Consider the following 27,861-nt stretch of genomic DNA (forward strand, 5'->3'; position numbering starts at 1 on the left):
AGGCTCTTTTCTTCAGTGATTACCTATTTTAGAAAAAAAGCATGAAAAATGAAAATCTGCAGGAGGCTCCAGAACTGTTCGTAACCACCACCAATCGACTAGAAAGGTCGAAAGTGGGGTACAAACCAAATTTCAGCTTTCTAGGTCAATTTGGTGGAAGTTTGATTTTCTCCTACTTTTAAACCTTTTAAATTTTCAAAAATTTGCCAAAAAATCTAAAAATGAATTTCAGCACCGAATTTCGGATAGAGATGTATTTTAAGGTCTTCTATCGATTCTCTCTTTGAGCGATCTAAAGATTTTAGTGCCTTTTGGGATGCTTCCATTTCAAGAGTGGCAACCCAATTCACACTTGTGTAGTTTGAGTTGCTGTTTTACCAGGAAAATCTTGCAATTCCTGTTACGAGACACCCTGTAGTATGGAAATTTATACTCGTTTAAACCATGCTTTAAATCCAATATTCACTTACCTATCTAGAGCTGATTCCTGTTGACAATGAGCAGCATACGCGACAGTTAATCCTTTATTACATCTTTCGGTTTTCAATGCGCTGACATAAAAGACAAAATCCGCATCCTTAATTCCAGGACTCATCTCAGAACCAACCACACTACATCCCATACCGGAAGCGTTGCAAGTTTTGCACACCTATAAGATGAAAAAGTTCATTAGGTGAAATTAAAATTTTTCACGTCCGAATATACATATTTATTATTGGATATCTTTTACATCGTGCCAGTGACAGATACATACCGCTAAATGCTCCTCTGGAACCCTCACTTCACCACACATGGTCACATCTTCGCAGGCATTTTTACAATACGGATGCGGATCACCTTTTCTATAGAAGACTTGATTGTTAACGCATTTCCTGTAACATGCAGCGTATGTATGTACTCGTACTATAAGTGTAAGTGTACAGAAGGAGAGAGAGAGAGAGAGAAAAAAAACGTGATACTCGTTTCGATGAAACTAAAGCGGAAAACGCATATAACGAGTGTTTGTTATGTAAATGTCGTGTGTACACATTCAGTCAGTGTACTTAACTTATACTCTACTCTACGGTACATCTACATAAATACACTATAGGTACACAGTACACACTCTCGTACAATAATAATCGAGCACGCTTCGTCATCCCAAGTCCCCCAGTCCTATAGTCACCCAGGCTCACTCCAAGTCCCCCGGTCACACTATGTCGAGAGAAGATTATATTATGACCTCAAGCGACGGGCGCCGCGTACGAATACGTACGCTCCGTGAGGAAGTCTGTTTGTTTAGAAAATATAACAATCTTATCTTACGCCTTAAGAACTACTGCTGGGTGCTATACGTATTCGTATGTAGATCTACCAGTACCATATATTATCTTACGTAACGTTTTTTTCGACCGTATGTGGCCGGAAGCTGGCCGAAACATATCATTAAAAGATGGGAATTGCAAGCACAACTACAAATAGGCTACACAGTACTGTACGAATCCGTCTCTCGAGTCTTAATAGTATTCATGGTACACCGATGTCTCATCTGGACTCATCTACCACCTATTCTCTTAATCATTAAACAATCCTACAGTGATTTAGCACAAAGATCTACGAACGCGTTCGTCTGGAAATGATACGAGATCGGAGATCTCCCAAATAGGCGTTTGAATGGTACATGGATGGACCCACAAATGTCATAACAAGATGATAAGATTTCAACAATATCAATTCTTGGTCTACTGCTAATGCATCTATCGCGTTAATCAGGGTTTTATGAGGTAAATTAGCTTCGGCAGAAGTGATTATACCTACAGATGGAACTGAGTTGATGTGATGGACTATCTCGAGTGAATCTTTATTATATTTAGAATTGCTTCAAGATGTTTCGTAATCTTGACGTGATTTGGAGTTCGAAGTCATCAAAAGTGTGCCTAATGTACGTAATTCTACCCATGACCATGTCAAATGAGAAACTCTGCAATTGTCACGACTGATTTCGATCTTCACTTCCCTCACTTTCGTTCTAAAAGATTCCCCTCCAGACTCCAAACCAACATCTCGAGCATGAAAAATTTTCAAAAAAAAAGTTTCCTTAAAGAATGCTCAAAATTTTAGATTGTTAAGGAAATATGAACCTAGCTATGTAGGACTTCCATATCACCTCCAACAAAAAATGAAGTCGAGCCTCCTCAACGGTTTATTGAAGAAAAAAACATCATCGTTTCCATCATAACTCTCGAAGAAAATGGGTGGAGGGGGGAAGGTGGGAGTTGTTTCTCGTAAAGCAATCGAAATTTGAAGGCCTCACACTTCCGAAATGGTTTAATTTAGGGCAGAAATGTTTTCAAAATTTCAAACTAACGAAATAGGAGATTTAAAAATCAATTAAAAAAACTTGAAAAGCTCAAAGTTAAAGTTCAAATTTTCAGCAGAGATGTGCTTTTATTCTATTTTAAACGAATTAATTTTCAAACTGGAATCTCAACCTCTCTACGAGATGCAAAAATTCTTAGTTTTGATTACAAATTCCAGAAAAAAAAACATCAAGTGTAACATTACATTTTGAGATTCGTTAAAAAATCAATCTGTCAAACCAAATCTACACTACTTCCTCGAAATTGGGCGTGAAAATCTTGGCAATCCAGTATAAAAAAATGTAAAAAAAAATCGTACAGATTCAAAGGTGTTCATTTCTAATATGGACTCATTGTTTTGAGTCGACCCTTCTGCCCTCCTCACCCTTAGCATGCTCAAAACTGTCAAAAACTCAAAATGACGCATGCCAAGTTGCTTATTTCTGGTTTCGAATACAAACTAATTTTTTGAATGTGACTCTTCACTCTTCAGTGTGCCATATAGTCCTTGATTTTGAAAAAAAAACCTACAAAAAATTACCAAACCAACGAAACTGAAAAATTTTGGCAATGAAGTGGATTTATCTTCTTATCCTCCCCCCTCCCCCAGAAGAAAATTTATATTTACTCATAGTTTAAAAAATTGATTCAGCTCCGCAATTTTTCAAAAATTATGGATGTTTTTCACAAAAAAAAAAATGAACATTAGAATGAAAAAACTTAAATATTTTTGTAATAAGCACCAAGAAAGAAAAAATGAAAATTCACCTTTGATTATTTACAAAATGAAACCACAATCCCCTGAACGCGAGAGATACGAAATTCCCCAAATTTAAAAGAAATTCAAAAGGAACAAAAATCAAAATCAAACCTTACATTGAATATGAAAATTTAAAATCAGCAATTTACATTTTGAAAGCTCAAAATTAAATTTTTAAGATAAAAACTTAATTTTTTAAGATGAATACGAAAGTCGAAATTTACGATTTAAAAAATTAAAAGCTTGACAACAGTGAAGACAAATTCTACTTTTTTTTTTGTAATGGACCAATTTTTAGAACCAAAAATTCAGAAATATAGTGACAAATCGATCGCTATTGATTTGAAGGCTCATACAGTTCAAAAAACGCATCATTTTTTTGATCCGACGCTCGATCATCAATATCCTTCAACTAAGTTCATTGACTTTCATAAAAAAAACATCGTCAGTTCTCAATTTTATCTAAAACAAAAAGTAACTTTAGAAACAAAAATAATTTTAAAAAATTACCCAACCAAAAACAAACCACATTTTATGTATAAAAAAAATCACAAAAAAAACCAGAACATTTCAATTATTAAAAATAAAAATAAAAAATTACGAGACAAACATTCAAATTAAAATCTAATAATGAAACATGTTTGAAACTTTGACAATTTAAGGAAAAAGCAGAACTTTTTGGCAATTACTGGTAAAAAATTACACTTTTCCCAAATTTTTGGCAGAAAAGATGAGATTATTTCGCTACTTTTCAGAATTAATAAAGCAAGAGTTTTTCGCAATTTTTGGCATTAAAAAGTTAATTTTTTGTCAATTTTTGAAAAAAAGCGAAATTTTGACTATGTATGTACTTTAGCTAAAGGCAGACTTTTTTGACAATTTTCGACAAAAAAAAAAAACGTGATTTCCTACCAATTTTTTATATTTTCAAGACGTAAGAAAGCAAGACTTCAACAATTTGGTAAAAAGCAAGAGTTTTTCGCGATTTTTGACATAAAAACGAGAATTTTTGGCAAAAGGCGAGATTTTGACCATTTTAGCAAAAGGCAGAATTTTTTACCAATCTTTCACAAAACAAGATTTTTTGCCAATTTTTCATATTTTCAAGTAAAAAAGCAAGACTTTCACAATTTGGTAAGTAAAAATCAAGAGTTTTTCGCGATTTTTGACATAAAAACGAGAATTTTTGGCAATTTTTTAGCAAAAAAGCGAGATTTTGACTGTTTTAACAAAAGGCAGAATTTCTTGACAATTTTTGACAAAAAACAAGATTTTCTGCCAATTTTTCATATTTTTAAGTAAAAAAGCAAGACTTCAACATTTTGGTAAAAAGCAAGAGTTTTTCGCAATTTTTGAAATGAAAACGAGAATTTTTGACAATTTTTGGCAAAAAAGCAAGATTCTGACTGTTTTAGCAAAAGGCAGAATTTTTGGCATTTTTTGACAAAAAACGAGATTGTTTGCCAATTTATCACATTTTTAAGTAAAAAAACAAGACTTTTTAACAAATTAGGTAAAAAGCAAGAGTTTTTCGCAATTTTTGACATAAAAACGAGAATATTTGGCAATTTTTGGCAAAAAAGCCAGATTTTGACTACTTAAGTACATATTTTAGCAAAAGGTAGAACTTTGTGACAATTTTTCACAAAAAACGAGATTTTCTGCAAATTTTCCACATTTTTAAGTAAAGAAACAAGACTTTAACTATTGCGAAGATTTTTCTAAAATTTTGGGAAAAAACAAGACTGTTGAAAAAATAAGACTTTTTTGAAAATGATGGCAAATAACGACATGCACTTTGGATAGTTTTATCAAAATTAATAAGGCAACGTTTTTATAATTTTATTTGGCAACAAAGCGATACTTTTGGGTAATTTTTCGGAAAAAAATGGAGACGTTTGTCATTTTTTTGCAAACGAGTGACAATTTTTTGAAATTTTTGGAGCTATGTACCTAGAATAAAAACAACACATTTTTTGGCAATTTTAAAAACCGAGTTTTTTTGCTACTTTTGACAGAAAGCGAGACATGATATTGAAATCCGTTTTCAGCATCACACCAGATCCTAATCCTACACCTAGATATATTTTCAAACACTGAATAATCAATAGATAACCCAAAAACGTTTTCCTCTGCATCGAAATCATCCATCACAATCACAACAAATCCAACACTGATGAAAGAAAAAAAATCTCATCGTGCTAATTACGATTCAACGAATTCATTTTTCACCACTTTATTATTTATTTTCGCCAAATTTATCAGACTGAAAAAACGTCATGTTTCTTTCAAAACATTTGAATTTCTGTTCTGTACCAATTTTAATTCATAAAACACCTCAAATCTTGTTACAAATCCCTTCACTGTATGATTTATGTGCGAGTATCTTTAATCTTCTCGTACCTACGTATATCTATGCAATCTTGATCAGCCACATGAATCGTGCACCGAGTACGACTATATTTATATTTAAGTAGTATAAGTACATAATTTTAAACTCAACATAATGTAATACTCACCTATTTAATCTAATAACATTTTCAGTCTTTCTAACCATTAAAGCTTTTTCCCAGAACTGAACAGCTTCAGGTAAAATGGTGTTCTGTGAAGAAAGGAAAAAAATAAACAAATTAATCTCATCAATACGTATCTACTACAATAAATAAATACTGACATTCGACACGATTTGTCGGTTGTCAGACTTTTAAAAATCGTTATTATTATACTTAGATGGATAACTTAATTCGCAAACAATTAGCGAATGAAATTATCATCAATCGTTCATACATTGCAAATGGTACCCAAGTCGTATCCTAAGTACTCAGAAACTTCTTCCCACACAGCTCAAGAGTACCTACATTAAGTCACATCCTATATGTATGTAGCTATTTTCACACCATGCCATAATTACCACCTTAAATATATGCTCAAGAATCACCAGTCACGTTTACTAAAAATCAACATCTTTGTCAAACAAATGGCATCAATTCGCAAAAACTACCACGGTAATTTTTTTTCGTCGCTTTTCGCTATACAGTGTATAGTTTGAAAATCTCTCGTAGGTACGTCACGTATAGAACAATCATCAATAAAACTAACGACGGCAATTAATAAAACTTACATTTATCAACAGAAATTTCTCTTCGTCTAATCTGAAACAAGAGAAAAGCAGAAAAAAAATTATATAATTTTTCCCATCGTATTGTACACTCTAAGTACTTAATTCATAAAAAATTATACACTAAAATCATCACTTATTATTTTAGCTGACATTTTCATTACATAATTCCAACAGTGTTGGGCTATCGATTTTTTCGGTCAAAAATTCACCTGTCGAGTGTCGACTATGGTCGTGGCTCCCTTTACCTACTTATAATTGAGGCGTGATTCCTGATAAATTAAATTCATTCGCATGACTAAACTCTCATCTACCGCATCTGTCTATGCATATTGCATATTCGGAACAGATCAGCTGGCTCATTTAAACGCAGTGAAAGTGTAGTCTTGGGTACATTTTTGGTGTTAGCTCACGATTATCATTATGTTTTTCAAGTTGGCAAACTTTGTATAGAGAAAGAGACCTTTGAGCAAACAATACCTAGTCCAACCCGTATTGTATTTCCTCAATATACCCACCATCTCATCGGAACAATCGAAACGAGTGACGAGAACGTTTAAAACTTTAATCCATTAAAGCTAATGAACCAATTAAGTATAACAATAAGTTTAACCTTGACCAGCCTTCTAATTATATAATATTAAAACAAAGAGTTTTCACGAAAAGATTCATTTAAATCGATTACCGGCCTCCAGTGATGGCAATTTATACTCATTCAGGAAGTCCGTATAATCTGTGATTTATCGCTTTTTTCTCGTCAATTCGCAGATGCTTTAATGGAAACGAGTCTCTTTTTAAATGTTTTCTACATACCTTCGTTTATGTTTTCGTTTTGATCGGCGGTAATTAACGAACAGAGAGATAAAAGCGAGAAACTTTACCCCATTAAGGAAAATTTTGCCTAGATTCTGTTTCAATTAAGATCGGGTCAAGGATAGGTACCTATACTTAGTTGTTTTCTATACACGGTTATGTTCACTGATGGTAAAGGAAAATTGTTTACATGTTTTGTTTGTTTGGTTTTTTTTTCACAATATTTTCAATTTTCCAGATCACTGCAGCGTATAACAATAAGCTGAATAAAATCTTTGGAAATCTCATCAACGATATAACAAGAAACAGGGGAACGAATAGATTACCTTAACAAAGCGTCGCTCTTGGAAGATTAAAAGAAAATTATGCAATGTTTGATTATTTCACGAGGGCCTGTAAGAGGCTGCGGTTATCGTGATCGGAATAATAATTGATGAAATTAACGAACAGAGATGAACAGTTAAACACGTTGGAACAGGTGGCAGGGGAGTTGAAAATCATACAGCAGGAGCTTGGGAGATTCTTTAGCAAGATATTTTTCTCAGTCCCCTTTTCAACCAAAAAAAAAAAAAAAAATGTGGGCTAAAAAATTTGAAAAAATTGAAATTTTACAGAATCGACCTAAGAAGCCGAAATTTGGCAAGCTCTATTTTTATATACAGCCTTCAACAGATTTTTGAAAACTGAAATGTCTCCAAAATTATGTCTATAAATGCTAAACTTAACTTAATTTGGACAATTTTTATTGCATTTTTTGAAAATCTGGAATTTCTAAAAAAATTTGTGGATTCTCCAGAATGGTTTGAAACCACTTTCAATCAACTCACCACGTTGAAATTGGAGTATGAAGTAAATTTCAGCTTTTCAGCATTTTCTGAAGGCTCCGGAACCGTTCAAAACAATTTGAAACTCTTTCAAATCAAATTGAGGGTTTGAAAATTGGGTAAAACCAAATTTGAGCTTTCCAGGTCAATTTCTGATAAAATTTTGATTTTCTTGAATTTCTATTTTCTGGCTCAAATCATGAAATGGGGAGGGGGAGTAAAAGGGTCAATATTAAGCAAGGTACAGATTTTTATTGATTTCTTTTCTTATTTTTAAAAATTCTCCGCAAGTTTAAAATTTAATCGAGTCAATTAAAATTTTAATTAGGTACCTGGTACCTACAAGTATGTTCTACTAACAATAATAAAAAAAAAATTAAATCTGGGGATTGAAAAAATCAATCTGCTTACCTATAGACGCTTTCGTCATAATACAGTAATATCCTCAACGACTGATTAACACTTCTTTTCTTCATAATATGAGCTGGTTCAATATGCACGTCGTGTATAACCTGTAATCAGAAGAAAAAACAAAAAATTAGTTATAAAACTCAAAATACAATATACGAGAACGTTTTCTAAATAATTATTCAGCAAAACATTTAAAATCAAATTTTCCTGAATATTTGACCAAGTTTTCAATACCTTTAAAAATATTGAAAAATTTTCAGGTTTTTCAAAAACATTCACTTTAATTGCGCTACATAAACGTACTAAAAAAAACACAATAAATTGACGGATTAACGTTACAAAAAAAATCTAAAATTTTCAAGAATTTTCAACCTGATATAGTCGGAAATGGAAGGATTACTTAAGGGAGAGAAGGAAATGTTTGATTTCGTACTCAGTGAGGTTTGGAATTATTCCTTACATGGGGAATAATTGCCTATTGCCAGCTAGCTCAGAAGGCTGTAACCTATCATTTCAACCATACACATTCAATGTTTATAGTCATAAATAAAAACGCTGTTTTACTTATACTATATATTTACACTATTTACAAATCGTCATAAACATACATCGTGTGCAATTATGTTTTCACATAGCATTTGACTGAATGATATTTGGAGACGTAAATGACTTAACTCTACCTATAGTGAGAAAGACTGCTACGAGATATCTGATTTTTACGAGAATCATAACTTCGCCCATGCCACTCGCAGGTGGAATAGGACATGTGAAAAATATACCTATAAGGCTCCTGATTATATTACGAGGTATTCATCTAATTAAGGTCGTTGCACTAGACATTTTAGTCGGACGTACAACGACACAAAAACTTATAATTAAATAGTATACACATATTACTACTTACAGAACACTATACGCTTTTTCCATCTCTATCGGTGGCCTTACCCAATAATAAAGGCATCGATGGAACTTAACTAAACGAGACCGCACGTAGCACTTTGCATAATCCGAATATGCCGCAGAACATAACGAACTATCAAAATAGGAACTATTTCCGATCATGACGAGATCGATTAAATATATTAAAACGAATTAGATTACCTCGCTAGAAGAGGGTACAAACAACCATAGCTCGATCGACAGCCTCCCCTTAGGGAAGGCAATTACACGATCTATCAAATTAACAGGCGACAAGGAACCAACAATCGCGAATTTGCCGAAACCAAGTATGATATTGATAAACTATCGAAACGATGCAATTAATTCATTGCTGCGAAAAAGATACACCTTTAGAGATGCACGCGAAAAGCACGATGTTGCACTATGCCTAAAGAAATATAAGACTGAAGATTTCTCTGAAGAAATCGTTAATATAGAGAGTACATGGCAGCGAGATCCATCCCCTAAAGGGTGGTGGAATATGCGTAATTTGTGAGAATTGCTATGTACAAGTACAAAGCTCATAAATAATTATTTTAAACCCTATCTATGATCATAAATGTCATCACGACGCGAGCCGCGAGATCATTAATTAATTGACCTGTCACAGGGGGTGGAATGCCGCCACATGCGTTGCTAACTAAAGACATCATAAATCTGTCATTCTATCGTCCTTGTCGCGAACTCCTTGATATACGGGGTTCGGACAACGACCTGACGTCATGTACGTAAAGTACAGAAGAATGCAAGATTTCTACTTTTCTAAATAATTTACACACGTTCCCAATATTTTCAATATAAGGGGTCAGTAAAATATGCACTACCTTCGGCAGTGGGGCCAATCTGCCCTATGACAAACCTTGCAAAATCTAAAAATTCCAAAATACATAATTCTTTTTAGCAGTTTGTCAAACATTGAAAAGATGTTCAAAAGTTAAGCATGCGTATTTGGCTTGTTAACATTACAAAAAAAAAAGAATCACATGGATTTCATTATGGTGGGCTAAGCAGTAACAAAAAATGTTGGTCAATCAACGAAAAAAAAATCCAAAAAGTAATTTCTATTTCATTAAAATAAGTAATAACAAAAAAAGTATAAATTGGGCTTGTTTGCATTGCAAAAAAAAGTTACATTACTGTCCAGCATTTATTTTCCAGATCAGATGAGTTTTTTTCAAGCCATCTCTTGATCATCCGAAGTTCGAAAATAAGATCTCTAAATTGCCCAAACTGAGATGACACCTAATTTGGCGCATCAACGTTGCAAAAAAAAACTCAAAATTTCAAGAATTTTCAATCAAATTGCAGTTTGTTGAGCATCAGAAACAATGCGAATTCATTTTATACAATGATTTCACAAAAATAAGAATTGACGCTTTGACATTGCAAAAAAAATTCTCAAAATTTTGGAGATTTTTTTACACCAAACAAACAATTTTTGCGAGTATCTTTCAATCAGGTAAGTATCAGAAAAAAATCACGTATTTTTGAACCACTATTAGCGCAAACTTTCCCACAACATCGTTACATAACTATAAATTTGACGCGTTTACGTTACAAAAAAATGCAATGATTTTTTAAAAAATTTCAAAATGTAGAATTAGAATATTTTTAACAAAATAAAAATTGTATCGAAACACGTTCAGTATTGCAATGAAAAATTAAAAAATTAATAGGGCAGGTTTAAATTACAAAAAAAAGGATCTAAGCAAAATTTTTCAGTATTCTCAGACTGTGCAAGTTCATATTATCAGTCAACTCGGAAAAGGGTCTTCAAGAATTCTCCACGCTAGTGGTATCCCTTTCCTCATTGACCTTTAGAACATCAACGTTACAAAAAATTATAAATTTGGCATTTTAAAGTTCCAAAACAAAAATCAAATTTTTGAATTTTCAAGTAGATAGGTACTATGTGGGTTCTGGCATCAAAGTTCAAAAGTGTTTGCCAAACACTTTACAAAAGCTTCATGTTTTTGAAAAACCATTTTTGCACATAATTGGCACATTAACGTTACAAAACTGATTAACTTGGTACTAAATGTTCTCGAATCCGAAGTTTTTAGAAAATATTTCTCAGATGATAAAAATACGAGTATGAGCATTTGAGCAAATTCCTGCATCCATTTTACACATTAACGATTCAAAAAATGCATTGGGCACATTGACGTTACAAAAAAAAGTTTTAAAACTTCCCAATGTTTCAAGGCCTATATAAGACACGGCTGTAAACATTTTTTCAATCACAATAAAGAGATCACTGAATTTCCCAAAAATCATTGATATGCCTATTAGCGCATTAACGTTATAAAAAGTTATGGATTTGACGCGTTAACGTTACAAATTTGTTTAAACTCGATTTTCGGATATTTTTAACAGTGTTTCCTTATTTGGCGAGTAATTTTTCAAAATGGCTAGGGAGACATAGACAAATACATTTCTTAGTATTGAATGAATGAGCTCTATTCAAAACAATAAATACACACATTCGATTGCATTTACTGTTGAAAAATAAAATAAAATCAGAGCAGGTTATTTTCCTCATCTCGTCTCATCTCACCTCCAATTTCAAATACAATCAGATACAATTTCATCAGAACTTTTCATCACCCACACAATATTACATAATCAGCATTCCTGAAAGGTATTTTCAGTCGCGATAGATTTTTTAATCGAATTTCAGCCTGTGTTGTCGATATACTTACCTATCTATCTATAGCTAAATTAGACGTCATACTGAGCGTAAAATTAAGTTAACTAAATTCCCAAATAATTCAAGTAAACGTATACACCTAGCAAATACCTGTCCTACACCTATTTCTCGAATTTATCGCGAATAAATACGCAAAAAACCCAACGAACACGTCTTCCAATCTCGGCTAGCAATTGGTACCTACACTTAAAAATTTAACACATTTATAAATTACTTTCTGCCATAAAGAATACCTATGAGTTATAGTTTTCTATTATTTTCACCGATTTAAAAAATTCGCTACACGGCGAAAATTAATACGTACAATAATTTACACCGGTTTTGGTCAAGGTGCTCGTTGGTCGGAAAAAGGTGTAACTGGACGTTTGACGAAGACCTTATGACATGAAAGCCAAATGTGATAGGTACCACGCACAATCATATGTGTAGATATATTTGATAGGATAAGTAAGTAAAGTAAGGAACACACATTGCGCATAAACAATCGAATCTGTCAACCGTTATAATTTTATTAACAGGTTCGATGGTTTATGTATGTTATACACATTGCGACACCTTTCGCTATGTTATCGCATAATAAATGCCGACTAATTACGTGACTGACGCGTTACACTTGATTTGGCGAGTCAAATGCAATTTATACGCGTTAGCTTTGTTCCCACATAAGGTGTTAACATCGGCGCGGCGTTATCTCATTTAATGTAGGTATAAATATGTACATAGTTTTATGTATTAAAAGTACATACTATAATAATAAAGTACCCAACGACACCACAGGGACAGGGGCCCGAACCTGACCGACTCCGGCCGCCTACACAAATCGTTCGCATCTGCATACGATACGAGTATAGGTAGCAGGCGCAAATTCGTCACGTTACACTGTATACTATAAAATACCCATATATCCATTCCATTCGCCTATATTTGAATATAATTATCTAATGTTTCACGCTACGATAAGTTACTTTTCGTCTATAGTAAATCCGTCGCCATGGCTCACTACCGCGAGCGCGAATTAGCCCGGATTATAGTTTTATCGAAGCGACCGATTTGCACTTTGCAGCCGTATGGTATATCTCAACATATACCATACCTCTTTATACCCATACAGCACTTGACATAATACGTAGCTCTATAGCTAGAGAGATTATTACACAAATATTCGATCTTTACTTTACCTACTCCTACACTAACACCGCATCGCGTCGCGGCGCCGATGTATAGGTAATATTTCAGGGTACGAGATTCCTGCTGGACATTTGGACAGTTCAACGAGTTTCGAATCAGCCATATAATTTCTATATTATTAATTGTTCTCAACGGTGTACACGGACAATACCGAGATCCAGTCATAAAGCTGATAATACCTTTGACCTAATTATACCCACGGTAAAGGCCACGGATACACTTATGTATAGGTGAAAAGGTAGCTTTTGCGTTTGAATATAAGCACGCTGGGCAGTTTCGTAGAAAATGTTACTTTTGTTGATTAATTACCATCTACTTCCGGTCTTCGAGGTATTGCCACTATACCTAGAATGTAAATTTTATGCAGAATCAAATCCTCCGAAAATGTTAGAAGAATAGGAGGAGAAGGGGCCAAATCCAACAATAAAATTGGAAATCAGCACCTCTTGGTAGATACCATTTACTAAGCAAGTATGAATGAACCACACATTTTTCAATCTTACAAAAGCTTATTGTAAAATCCATGGAGATTAATCGTATCGAAAAAATAAATTGAAATTCAAAATCAGCCCCTTTGATAACATAACAAACAATATGTCACACGAATTTTTCAATTTTTTCGAAATTTGGAGACTTATTGTAGGGCTTGGAGGGCTCGTAATCGAAAAAATAGATCGAAATTTGAAATCAGCGCCTTTGAAAACATAGCAAACGATACGTCACACGATTTTTCAATTTTTGGTCAATTTGAGCACATATTTGTAGAGTCTGGAGGGCTCGTATCAAAAAAATAAGCTGAAATTCGAAATCAGCGACTTTGAAAACATAACAAACGATATGTCACATGACTGATATTGATTTTTTCAAAATTTGACCAAAATGGTGGGGAGGGGGGGTACCAAATTTAAAACTGGAAAACTCCAAAAAGTAAAAAAAAATTAGGAGGGCCGCAAAATGATGCCATCAAATGCACTTTTATAATCTTTTATTATCACATGTCACATTTTTTTGAGTGCTTAAAAACTGGGACTTAAAATAGGAGGGGGAGTTTAAAAATTTAAAGTCAAGAAAAAAAGTAACATGGTGTCGAATTACATCGTTCGAGCCCAAAAATCAAACCTGACTGAGCTCGAGCCCTCCTTCTCAAAGGGATGAAGGGATCTAGAAACCAGGAACTACGGACCCCCCCCCTCCATTGAAAAATGCAATATGAGTGTCGAAGTTTAAAATTTTGGAGGTGCTGATTAAACTAATGGGCTCGATGCCAAAAAAATTTTTAAATGTAATACAGGTGTCAAAATTTAGTCCCTTTGAAAAGCTTAGTTTCCTGTTTCCACCACTTCGAGGTTGTTGAACTTGATTTTGGTGTCCAGAGAATTTCTACATCATTTCTGTGTTCTGCAGTAACCAGCAGACCAGGAATCAATCATCAAAACATGAAAAAATGATTGCTCGATGATTCTGATTCTAAAAATGAGCAATCTTCGACAGAATGTTGCTTAGTGGCAAAATCCCCGCGTTAAAAATAAATTCAAGGTGTCAGGAATTCTTCGATGTAAAATTTCATCATTATTTTAAACAATTTTTGCAACATTACATTTGATTAAATGTTAATACCATTTTCATCTATTTTTACGAGCGTATCGATAATTTTCATATCGGTTATAATTAAATTTTTATGTATTTCACGCAATTTTTGCAAAATTTATAAATGAGAAATTTTGAGATTTTGAGCAATTTTCATATTGAAACTTTACTCAATTTCGATCACATTTGATCGATTTTGACACAATTTTTAGCAAAATTTATTTCTTTCTATCAAATTATCGTGCATTTTTCGTAATTTTCCAACAATTTCAATAAAATGTTTTTTACTCAGTTTCATTAATATGCGGAAACTATTGATTTTATGGCGGAAACCTATTGCAAATTACTGGTAACGAGGTAAATGATTGGAAATTTATCGTAAATAACTAACTAGTTATTTCTTGGTTAATTGCAGGTTTTGGTAAACTACTGGTAATTTTTGGTAAATTCTGGTGAATTATTGGTAATTTACCGATAATTTTTTGCAAAATATTGGTAATTTATTGCAAATTTCTGATAACTTCTTGTAAATTACAGGTAATTTCAGGTAAATTGCTAGTGATTTTTGAAAAATTAATCATTATTTCTGGTAAGCAAATTGCTGGTGATTTTTGGAAATTACCTTTTCGTAATTTCCATAAAATGGCTGGTAATTTTTGTTGAATTATTTTTTTGTAAATTATTGATTGAAAAATACTTTTTTCAAATAGAATTGGGTAACATTATTTTGATTGAATTTTAATTGATTTCATATAAATTCATCAACTTTGAGCTTTGACATAAAAATGCTTCTTGTGCCGAGAGTCTCTTCAAAATCGTAGTAATGCTCATTTTTGTGATGCTTTTTACGTTTGAAAATTTGAAAAAAAAATTCTGTTTGTATTACGCCGGAAGCCAACATTCCAAAAATTTTGAGAAAATTCTCACAATTTCGTCAGGTTTTTGAAAACTTTCAAAGATTTTGGTAAAAATGAGACTTTTAGGCAATTTGGTCAAAAACTGAATTTTCTGCCAATTTAAGCAAAAATGATACCTTTTTTTTAAAAAAAATTGGCAATCCACCACCCCGTCTCACTCTTTTTTCACCACCACAACGTCCATCTCACAACACGTAAGTCCACTATATAAATGGTCAAGTAAACGACGATTATAAACGTAACAAGAGGGGAAGATTACTATAACCAATTTGGCCGGATTATTGACCGTGAACCATACTAATACTTGTAAATTATAGGCGATCTTTTTGTGAAAACATTTCTCTGCAGAATGCAGTGGATGGATTTAGAAGCGTGTAATGATAATGGCAATTAGACCGTCTGCGAAAGAAGGCTTCCAATTTTACACCGCGTACCATATCCGGCGCGGCGCGATTCCGTTCTCATTGTCGCGTGCTGCATTCTTCACGCATCCTTAGAGATTCATCCTAGACGTCGATCTAACGGATTATTCTTCAATTTTTTTTCTCCATTCGCAGTGAAAGCGATTTCATGTGCTCGTCGTATTTGTTTTTCAAATCTAGCTACTTAAATCTTTCGATAATCGATCAATGATTTGCCCCCCCTCTCTCTCTCTCTCCGTCGAATCGAGTGAAAATACGAATATAAATTCAACTAGCGGAACTTAATGATGATTGAGATTATTAGTTTTGTCATCAAATAATGACGTACACAAGAAAAAAAAATCAGAAATTTAACATAATCAATTGTTTTTATCATCGTGCGAGTTGAGAACACAGAATGGAGATCGTTTTGCGGTGATGAATTGAGTAGAATAATAATAAAAAAAAAAGGGGGCAACACTTATAAGGGGACACGCTCGCTGGAAACCCACCTACATATACGATGATTGTGGTAGCCAAATCATTTTTCCTCGACTAATCAACCATTAAAAGGAAACCATTAATGAATAAACAATAGACGAAGAACAGAACCAGGTATACCTGGAGCGCGGTAATTAACGCACGTAGTTGTAGGTGTCGTCTAGTAAAAAGGTAGGTATTTTTTGTTCGCTCGACACAGATGAACATGAAATTTCAATTGCCCTATTTTATTTAATAACGTTAAAAAAAACAATTGCCAAGTCTGGTCATTGAAAATTAGTATTTCAAAGTCGAGTATAACGATGTAAAATTATAACTGGTTGCGGTTAATGTTTGTTAAATGGTTTTATAATGTGTACGTGGTGTCTCGATAGCCTAATAATACTAAAATAATGAAATGATAAAAAATTCTAACACGAAAATTCGCAAAACATGTGTAAATTATTCCACAGTCGAGGCGTGTTTCGCATACTTGGCGCATGTGTTCTAATTTCTCGCCAACGTGATGAAAGTTCGCCGACTTTTTACGCCGTATGAGCCAGTTGATGAATCAAAGTCTATGGCAAGTTGTCGAAATAAATTTTTGGAGAAAATCGCCGCACTCGAAATCGAGTTCTAAATGCGTAACTGTACGCTAGTATTGCACGCGACAATCTTGGCATACCGACGCGATGGTGATCGTTAACTCATTATGATTGATACATACACCTACTTCGACCTACCAGTCGTATGAAATATTATTTACCGTATTGCATAAATAATACGTTATTAGAATATCAATACAGGCACGTCAGGTGTTGGGTCAGGTTGAAAGCTTGTACGGAGGTATTGGCATATTGTGTTGATGAATATGTCTTTGAGCGGTGTAAAAATAATGATTCTGTGTGTTGATTGAAGTGATCATTGTTGGAAGTGAACTAGTTTTTTTTTACTATGGAATATTTTTAAATTAAGGGAAAATTGGACTGAACTGAGAGAAATCGAAAATGCATTCAAAAAAAAATCTTAATTCTTGAAATAATCTTGATTTTTTTTCTAATGAAAAATAGTCTAAAAAATAATGCACTTTTTTTGATCAAATTTTGAAGCAATTTTTGGAGTTTTGATTCAATTTTGAGAATAATTTTCAATCAACTTAAATGGATAAAAAAATCAGAAAAGTCAAGTGATGAAACCTAAAAAAAAGGGCTCAAAAAGAGCATTTCTTCGTAAATTATGAAAATGGAAAAAAGCTCGGACTTTAAAAAAAAAATAATAATTTATATGTACTTGTACCTAAGTAAAGAGTATGAAGTATTGAAAAAATAATCCATTCGAGAAAATAACCAAAAGGTCGAGTCTTCATCTCACTTCCAGCATTAGATTTATGTTTTTACCAGAAGTAGAAGTAACCTTGGTTAATTTTATGTGATTTTTTAATGAATATTTCAATTATGTAGGTACCTATAGGTATCATATACGTACTATACCTTCATTTACGTTGAATGTATATAGATAAATACTAGGTAGTATAGTCTCCATCATTATGGAGAATTTTATGAGTTGGAAGAAAAGAGGTAGATGGTTTTTTTTATGTGGATGACGCTTCTGTGAAACTATACTGGTGTGTAAATTAAGTACCCTATGCGCGCACTGCCTATTCTGTTTAAGATGCAATAAAACTTCATGCATAGAAGGCGTAAGGTTGAAAAGGTCGATGCAGTGCTTTCATTTTAATTACTGAAAGAAAGTGAGAAAAAGTCAATGTAGCCAGACTAGGAGTAGGTAATAACTAATAGATTTGAGAATGGATGCGAATGTTTGTTTGTTTAAATCAGTATAAACAGAATGTTTAAAAATTGGAATAAAATATAGATTGAAAAACCTCGAGTAACGCGAAAAATCTGTTCAACTGATAGTACAAGTATCTACTCGTAGATACAAAAAAAGCAAACTTGTCAAAATATAAAAAAATTCATCATAATTCCAGCAAAACTTGTCAACATTTAGCAAAATTTTGTCGATGTTTAGGAAGTTTTGTCAAAATTTGTCAATGTTAAAATTTAGAAAAATTGTAAAAAATTCTCAAAAGTTGAGCCAAATTTGTAAAATTACATTTCTGTCTAAACTTTGATGAAATTTGCCAAAAATTTTGCTAAATTCGTAAAAACTTGTCAGTGTACAATTTGTCACAATTTAGCAAAACTCGTCAACATTTACAGGGATGTCCACTCATTTCTGGAAATGATTTTCCCTGACTTTCCTAGGTTTTCCAGGCCAATGTCTCCAATTTTCTAGATTCTTGAAAAATTAATTACACATGTGATCAGGTGGGCGGGGGGGGGGGGGGTCAAACTTTTTTGAACATCGTGAGCTCCAAATATCGTTAATAGATCTACAGTTGTGCCCTTTTATTTCAAGCATGACTGGGTGCTCAATAGGGTAGCCCTTATTCAAATTTGGTGAGGAAATTTTTTTGGCTTTTTAGTGGGAAAAATCAAGATTTGAACGTGCTGAGCTCAATCGATGGTATCAAAATTTTAAAAAAAGGCGTTCTGTTAAAAGAACAAAAATTGTATTAATTTTTTTTTAATGTCAACATTACTCAAATTTAATCAATAGTTTTTTGAAATTCTAGGACTCGTACATTTTTTTCCCGAAATTCAGTGAGCTTAATTTGTCAAATTTTAGCATTTTTTAAAAATTTGACAAAAATTACTAAAAATTTTACAGGATTTGTAAAAACTTAATCATTATAATTTGTTGAAAATAAAGCAAAAATTGAGCATTTTTAAACAAAAGCAAAAATTGCCATTTGGTCACGTTACTCAAAGTAATTTTTTTTTTTTGGAAAAAATTCATTACGAGCCCCGATATTGGCATTAGAAATTGGTTTCCAAATTATTAATGGAAGGAAAATGGAGAAGAAATGAGGTAATTGGATCCTTTGATAATCTTCTAACAGGTGTTTACTATCCTGATTTTCCTTAGAACGAAGGGAAAATAAAGATCACATTGCCCATTATGATTCTGAACGAAAAATTAGTAAGGACCCTATACGAATCGTTTTAGGCCCTTACTGTCAAATTCCAGACGTGTTCTGTTCCAAGGGGGGGGGGGGGTCAAAAATAGAGTACAACTCATATTTCAACCTTTTATGTCAATTGGTATAAAAAGTTGCCAAAAATCGAAAAATGAATTTTAGCACTGAAAGTTTTGCTAGTGGTGGTTTTTGGAGTCCTTTTTCAATTCCTATTAGTTTGGATCAAAAATTGTGTTGTGCCATTTTCCTAGTAAAATCTAAAAAAAAAAAAAAAATAGTGCCAAAAACCTCCCAAAGTTGAAAAAAAATCTTAAAAATGAAAAAAAATTGATTTATCTGAAAATTTTTCAAATTCTGCGACAGAATTTTTCCAAATATGTACTTGAACCTCTTTTGAAGAGAAAACCTCTTCTGATCTCTCCACCTATTTTTCTCGTTGTGAGGAGTCCCCCTCCCCACCCCACTCAATTCGTTGAAACTTTTTAATTTTCAACCAGAATCCTTACAAATAACTCCCTTGAATGGAAAATTTAAAAAAAATGTCTTCATACATCAATTTTTGATTTTCATTTATTTTTTTCAATTTTGGGGGCTCAATGCAAAAGGTCAACAGTCAACACTCAATAATATTTGGAGAATCAAGGAAGAGGGTTTCTTGCAAAAAGGTGTTATTCAGAAGAATTCTGACTCAGAAATGTGAAATTTTCAGAAATATGGGATTTTTTCCCATTTTTTGACCAGAAAAAAAAATAGCCTTATTTCAAATTGGTGGCTAAAAGTTTCGCAAGAGCTTCCCTAACCAATTTATATACTGTTGGTTCTATGCACCTGTAATTCATGTGAACTGGTGAGACGAAGAAGACTACTCAAGCTGGGAAGCCGGCCTTCTTCACTACACACGATAGGTATGTGCAATACAGGTGCAATTTCATATCGACTTTTTAAAGGTAGTAACCTGCTCGAGTCTCGACCAGACCGCATAATATCAAATTCGCCCCTATCAATTACATCATTAAGGTTGGACTTTACCTCGCTTCACGTGTTAGGTAGGTAGGTAGGTAGGTAGGTAGGTAGGTAGGTAAGGTACATAATACACCGGTGACGTCATTAATATAATGCAACCGTACTGCGATTGAAAATTACCCTATACTTCCTAATTTTATTGCGGTTTTTTCCTCCATGCTGTTTGGTTTAGTTTCATTCAATCAATACAGTACCCCGGTATTAAATCTCATTACTTAATTATTACAAGGAGCAAAAATTGAATTCGTTTCCTTCGGATATTTTTGCTTGGAAGCCATAGCTTTACTCGGCACTGTTTGCTCGCCTTTCACTGTCAGTAACCTTCGCATAATACACGCCGGCATCGGCATCGGAATCGGCGGCATTGCATTTGGTGGTTAATTTATAAGCGCTACATCTGTCACTGTTTATGTTTTCAATTTACATAACGAAATATCGGATCGGCTCGCCGCCGATGCTGTGTGATCTGAGAGCGGATTGTTTATATGGTTATTTAGGTTAATGCAGTGTTTGATATTGAAAATGTATACCAACAGTGACGTAACTGCGGAGTGTAAGTTTGGTGTGCAAATCTTCATCATCACATCGAGGAAGTGCACCAGCTACAGCCACTTGTGATGGTACGAGCATAAAACCAGTATACAGCATCATCTCACTTCGAGTATAAGTAAAGTTGAAGTTATTATCAAGATGATGATGATGATGATGATGAAAACGGCGACAACTTAGCCCAATTGGTCGTCATCGTCATCGTTTAATGGAGTAATAAAAATCGTACTAATTAAGTGAGAAAATGATTATAAGAAGCTTTGAATGGAAGAGCAAGTGAGAGAAAAACTCCAACAGCGGACAATTCATCATTGTGCTAGTTTGGTCTTCCACTCTTGTCTCTTCCTCTTCTATTCCGCACCTATTACCTGGCTAGCTACCTATAGACTACCTACTACTGTATACGATGAGGTGATTTTTATATGCCCGCTGCGAAATCAACTTATACACGTTTGATACCGAGTCAACCGTGAAATAGTAATAATACCGTGTAATTTTGATTAACGTGAATTCTTCACTTCATTGTAGATGATTTTTTTTCTTTCCTTCTCCTTATAACTTATCGTAGCGTATGAATTATTTTCTCATTGTACCGATTCCTATATAGTCTAACCTAACGATAGATAGGTATGATGAATGAGACGTGATCTAGAGTAAATTCGCTAATTAGCGAGATAAAAGGGGAAATTTGATGGTGTCGGATGTCGAGATACGAGTGACGTATACTTTTGACCTAATATAATAAGGATGAATGTGATCAGGGATTAATACGGTTCAATTGGAGCAAAAGTATTGGAAAAATTAGAAAGAATGATGGTACCTACGTGAAAATAATGCAATTGTGGGGAGTTTTTTTTGGGGGGGGAGAGGGGATTTTTCAATATCCATTTTGAGTGTCATTGCCTTCAAAATAATATTTTTTTAGAATATCATGAATTTATCGGTTAATACGATTTTTTCAAATAAAAACACAATGAAGTAATTTTTTGTGACTTTTAATTTTTAAATTGATCAGTATTTATCATTTTTTTAAAATTCATAGACTGTTTTCAATTTTCTAAACATTTCTCCAAGCTTTGTTTGGATTTTATTGGAGGAATTTCGTTTAAAATCACATAGAATGTTGTTAAAACAAAAAAATTCCATTAGAAAATACAAAAAACAAAAAAAAACTGTTGAAAACTGACGAAGTCTCATCAAAATTTGACAAAATTCTGAACAAAAAATTGATGACATTTTCGGAAAATTTGTTGAAATTTAGCAAAATTTGCATAAAACGTCGTAAAAACATGCAAAAAAGGCATTAAAACACTTTTTTAAAAAAGACATTAAAATGATTAAAATTGAACAAAAACTAATAACATTTGGCCAAAATTGCAAACATTGTATGAAAATGTGTTCAATTTTGAATGGTTTCAAACTTTCAATGAATTTTACGCGTTCTGATGTCATTTGTAGCATGTTTGTTTTAACAATGTTTTGTGCAATTTTTACATAATTTCACTAAATTTGAGCAAAATTTTATCAGTTTTCCGCAATTTTTAATAATTTTAACATTTTTAAAAATGTTTTTATAAAATTTCTTACATTTTGCCAAATTTTGTAAAATTTTGTTTAATTTTTACAGACACCAATTTCCCCCAGGATGGACACATTAGTCCTCTTCGGCGTCCATGGAATCCGAAGCATTCTCCTCCAGCACCACATCTCAAGCGGGTCAATTTTTCTCCTGTCTCTTTTGTGTACCATCCAGATTTCTGACACATAGAGAAAAACTGAGAAAACCAGGGTGTTTACAAGCTTTATCTTCAAAGTCTTGCTCACTTTTGCATTGGCCCATATCTTCTTAAGGCTATTCTCTACAGAGCGCGTTTTATAAGATTTTTTGATGAAAAATAGTCAACTTTGGGTGGGGATTGTGCCAAAACTATTGAACGGATTTTTCTGGGGTTTGATTTATTTTGCTCAAAAAACATTCAAAAGCGAGGGTATGTCGAGATATTTCTGATTTAGGACATTTAATGGCTATAATAGGGAATTGAATGGAGGTACTTTAGATGCTCACATCTCTGTTGGAAAAGCAAAATTAGAAAATATGGCTACATACCCTCGATTTCATAGATGAAATATCAGTATTGGTGAAAAAAAAATTGGAAGAATTTTGAAAATTCACGGAGAAATCCCCGTCTGAAGTTTGGATGGGAGTGGGTTGCTGGACATAAGCACTACTAAATTCGTTCACTTGATTACACGCAGTCTTATGAATGAACGATGAAAATAACGAACAAATCGGCTTCATATTTCAACCACTTATCGAATTAGAACGTTCTCTGTAGAATACCCTTAAGGCAAGACGCACGTGGCACTTTGTGTGATTTGCTCTCTGAGTCTTATCTCGGTTTCACTGCCTCCTCTTTGATCAACAATGGATCCCAAGTACACATATCAATTCACCACTTCAATTCCTTCAATTTCTTGGATTTCAGGTGAGTTGTTCTCAGGCCGATTCACAATCATTCAGACCGGGCACTCACATAGGGGCGCTAGTGAGCTGGCCAGAATGTTTACATTTTTTAGACGGGGCTTTCTTATCAGCGTTTACAAAAGCATTAATTTCAAGGGTTGAAACTGAAAAATTAATTCAATGTACATTATTTTTACAATTATTATCGCATATTAATCATGACCAAATCATATTTTCATTTTTAACTCGTAAATCCAACGTTTTGGTAAAATACTACTGATAAGAAAGGGTTAAGAAAAAAGCCCTGTCTGAACTCTACAACAATGGGCACACTAGCGCCATCTACGTGAGAGACCGGTCCGAATGATCTTTGTCTTTGCTTTATTTATCTACAAGCTGTATTTTACACTAACCTCTTCCAGACATTTTAGAAAACTGGTCATATTTTCAACGCTTGAGGCTATGAGGTTTGTGTCATCAGCATAGCAAAAATTCGACATTTGTACGCCTACAATCAATACCCCTCCCTGCCTCTCACCTGAGCCATCATCATTGGCACTTTCTGATATGATTAGCTGCAGCATCTCACGAATTATAAATTCTCTATATAGATTAAACAGGAGCAAGGATAGAATGCAGCCTTGTCATGCTTACTCAACACTTTTTAAAATGTTTTTTGTAAAATTTCTTTCATTTTGAAAAATTTTGTTTCATTTTTACAAAATTTATTCAATTTTGACACCTATGGGTTCAATGATAGTTTGTTCAATTTCTGCCAAATTTTGTTTCAGCTGTATCAGATTTTTGTTTCTTGAAAATGATTTTTATGCTTGCAGTGTTTTTATGTCAATTTCAACATTTTTATTTTTAGGGTTCCCCCACCAAGGGGAACCCTATTAAAATCGCTTTCAATAATTCAGCCCTCCACGTTATTTAGAAAGGTATCTTATGTGTTGCGTAATACGCTATACATAAGACTCCTTTGTATCTGCCAAGTCACTTTCTTCAACTCTAAATAGTAAACATTGCTAAACTCTTTCTACTTTGTTTTTATCAGCCAACAGTTTTTGATGTTCCTCCAATCAAAATCAAAGACAACGAAAATTTCTGTTTATCACTTCATGAATGTCCATCTTGAATTTTCAATGAAATTCATAATTTAATTTGAACAAAAACAGATTTTAAAATTATACTTTATTTAAAGTTCATGAATCAACTAATCAAGTTAACCAATGACAAGTGTAAATCAACAGAGACGTAGTGACAGTTAGAATCCCCGATAACTAAGAAAGCACATTCAGTGAATGGGCTAATTTTGCCGGTGTTGAAAATTGAAAAAACTACGAGTAAAATATAGACCAACGAAAACGAACGAGTAGCTTGAAGATTTGTTCCATACATTTCATCTTTTATTTTTTTCAAATCAGGTTTGTACAAATAATGTTAACCTTACAGGTAATGATTGATTTCAATTTGTAGTTCTTCTAGCAATCTGTGTTTAGGTAATATGATGGTTTGATAGATGTTTTTTTTCTACCCTGAGTAACTTGGACCAGAAGTTTGATCTTATGTGTATCGTTTATTTCACCTGAATCGCCGATAATGAAGAAATCGCATTCAGTGAATGGGCTAATTTTGCTGGTGTTGAAAATTGAAAAAACTGCGAGTAAAATATCGACCAACGAAAACGAACGAGTAGCTTGAAGATATGTGGGGAACCCTCTTGCCAGGTCCAGTGGACCTCGCTTGTTTTAAATAATGTTTTGTGCTATTTTTTTACCCATTTTACCTATTTCTTTCAACTTCTGAGTGAATAATCCAGAATTTTAGACAATATTGACAAAAAAGCGATGCTTACTTTCAGGTACATGATAAAAATGTTCAAAAAACGAATTTATGCAAAAATACAGCAATTTGCAAAATCTTAAATGCTATAATTTGGAACTGGACCAATTTTCCCAAAACAGGTTGAGTATAGTAACAACAGGAGTGACAGAGCCTCAATTTTTTCCGAAAATACCCTAACTTTGAATGCCCATTTCTTCTCTCCAGGGGCGCCTCCGAAAATGAAAAATTTTCTAAGTAACTTTCAACTCTTAGTGAAGGTTTCTGCTAAATTTGGTCAAAATCTGACGACTTTTTTTAGGGGCGATTTACCCCACTTCCTATTCTAAATAATACTAAATAATAACTAATGAGCTATCCTCGACAAAAGCACGAGCATCAATGTCACATGACTTTTAACTCGTCAACTGAACTGATATGCTACATATTATATGCTGATGATTTTCGAGCATAATACAACGTTATTATCACGTTACACTCTAAGTATAATCAGTCGCTTGTAAAACGTTTGACTCTACATGCGATGAGTTTAAGTATAGAAATTTCAACAATGAATAGCTTAACGTACGTAGGTCTAAGAGTAAGTAGAGGCACTCGTACACATATTATATAGGTATTGAATATCTTCGATGGCATACAGCAGTTGAAAAAAAAAAATGATACACTTTCACGTCGTCGTGGTCGTGATTACAGTCTTTTAACTTGCACTAAAGTGTTTCATCGATGACTTCTCGTTGTACATTTAGACATACATACTTCATTCGAAGCATCGTACATAATGTCGCTTCGAGCCGAAACCCTTGCTGCGAAAACATCTAAAGCGTAATGAGCCTTAAGGCTCAAAAAGGGTACCCTTTTTTTTCAAGACACAAATTATTGCCAAACAATCGGTCAAGTACGTGAGCATAGACATACTATAATTAATCTTTTCATTGATCCGCGAATCCGGATCGTCATCTGTTTGCCGATGTACAACGATACTATACTACTTTTGAGTACACATAAAGAGTGATAAATAACATTTAAGCGGCGTGCCGCAACTAAAGACCTGACTTCGCCCATCTCGAAAGTCTTTTAATTTCACTTCATTCTACTCCTACTGCATTCAACGTCGATCAACTTATTTGATTTGGAAATTTTTTTCCAATCTATTAAGCTCGCTATAAAATAAATATACCTAATGTTAAATTCGTTGTGACGCCGGTTAACTTTCTCTACGAACTGCAGTGACGAAAAATCCAAATCGTATTAGGTATTTTTTTCCAAGTTTGATATTTTAGTTTTGAATGCGGATACATTTTTGAGGATTTTTTTGGCGTTGTTAGGTCCAAACAATTTTTTAAAAACACGTTTCAAACTTTGCTTATAGGTAGGTATATTTAAACTTTTTTTTTCAAATTGAGTTAATTTTTACACCTGTAAATTTACACGCATCCGATCTCCACACGTTTGACATAGACGAGCACTCTCACGAGCCATTTCCATGTAGAAAGGCTTACACATGCCATATGCCACCAGAAACACCGTGAAAATCCCTCGGTAAAGCTATGTACTATACCGTCACCGACGCGATGTCTATGTCGGAGTGTCGAAACACCCAAGAATGTCAAAATGAACAACGTTCTTGTTTAATTGTTAAAATTCATTTTCGTGAAACCGAATTTCAGGAATTTAATTAACCTAGAAAAAATATCGCCAACAACGCCGGTGTCGGTGTTGGGTTTGCAGCATTTTGCACATATCTCGCAGTAAAGGTTAAAACGAGCAACTTTTGAGTAATTTATTTGATGCACGCGGTAAAAACAACTCTCACTGAGTGTTTTCATGCTCGTTTTGTCGCGACGACCGACCGACGAGTCGACTGCGACGAATTTTATATTTTCGGAGAACTTTCGATTTAATATTTAAAAATATGAACCGCGTATTCGACTCGTATAGTGTACTCCAAACGCATACTAATTGAGGTTAATAATACGAATTACGAACGTTGAATTGTTGACGAATTAATGCGCGAGATTTTAATTCGAAATTATTATTTTACGATTAAAATACTTATAAAAATGGTCGACGACGACAACGCGACGCGATGAAATTATGGTGAGGAAGCTTCGAATCGTGATCAAATTTCTAATAGTGATTGACGTTTGAAAAACAAGTCCTACATCGGATATATCGGAGACTTTTTTCAAATTAAATTCAACCAAACTCGCTTCACTTTTTATGGCAGACTTTACAAGGGAAATATGAGGAATACAGGATGAATCCGGAGTCGTCTGGTTAAATTCAAATGTAGATAGTACTCGAGGAGACGAACAAAAAACGTTATTTATGATTAGTTTCCTATCTTGTAAATTGAAGACGCTATGTGCTCAGCAAAATCGGAAATTACCAATTTTGAAAAATTCATCAAAAATAAGAAAATGTTTGAATCATTTAAATGATGCCTAACC

The 27,861-nt window shown here is 33.6% G+C and overlaps 1 protein-coding gene across 1 annotated transcript in view; it reads right to left on the bottom strand.

Annotated features, from left to right (window-relative positions):
• Positions 1 to 27,861, bottom strand: part of Invadolysin (leishmanolysin-like peptidase, invadolysin) — a 76,067-nt gene that overhangs the window by 10,408 nt on the left and 37,798 nt on the right. Inside the window, exons 2-6 of the mRNA XM_065363506.1 lie at positions 8,266 to 8,366; positions 6,221 to 6,251; positions 5,619 to 5,701; positions 755 to 872; positions 471 to 649 (exon numbers count right to left, since the gene is read on the bottom strand). Coding sequence (XP_065219578.1) covers positions 471 to 649; positions 755 to 872; positions 5,619 to 5,701; positions 6,221 to 6,251; positions 8,266 to 8,366 — 512 coding nt within the window. The remainder of the gene's footprint in view (positions 1 to 470; positions 650 to 754; positions 873 to 5,618; positions 5,702 to 6,220; positions 6,252 to 8,265; positions 8,367 to 27,861) is intronic.

The sequence above is a fragment of the Planococcus citri genome, chromosome 4, assembly GCF_950023065.1.
Source record: "Planococcus citri chromosome 4, ihPlaCitr1.1, whole genome shotgun sequence".
Taxonomy (NCBI): domain Eukaryota; kingdom Metazoa; phylum Arthropoda; class Insecta; order Hemiptera; family Pseudococcidae; genus Planococcus; species Planococcus citri.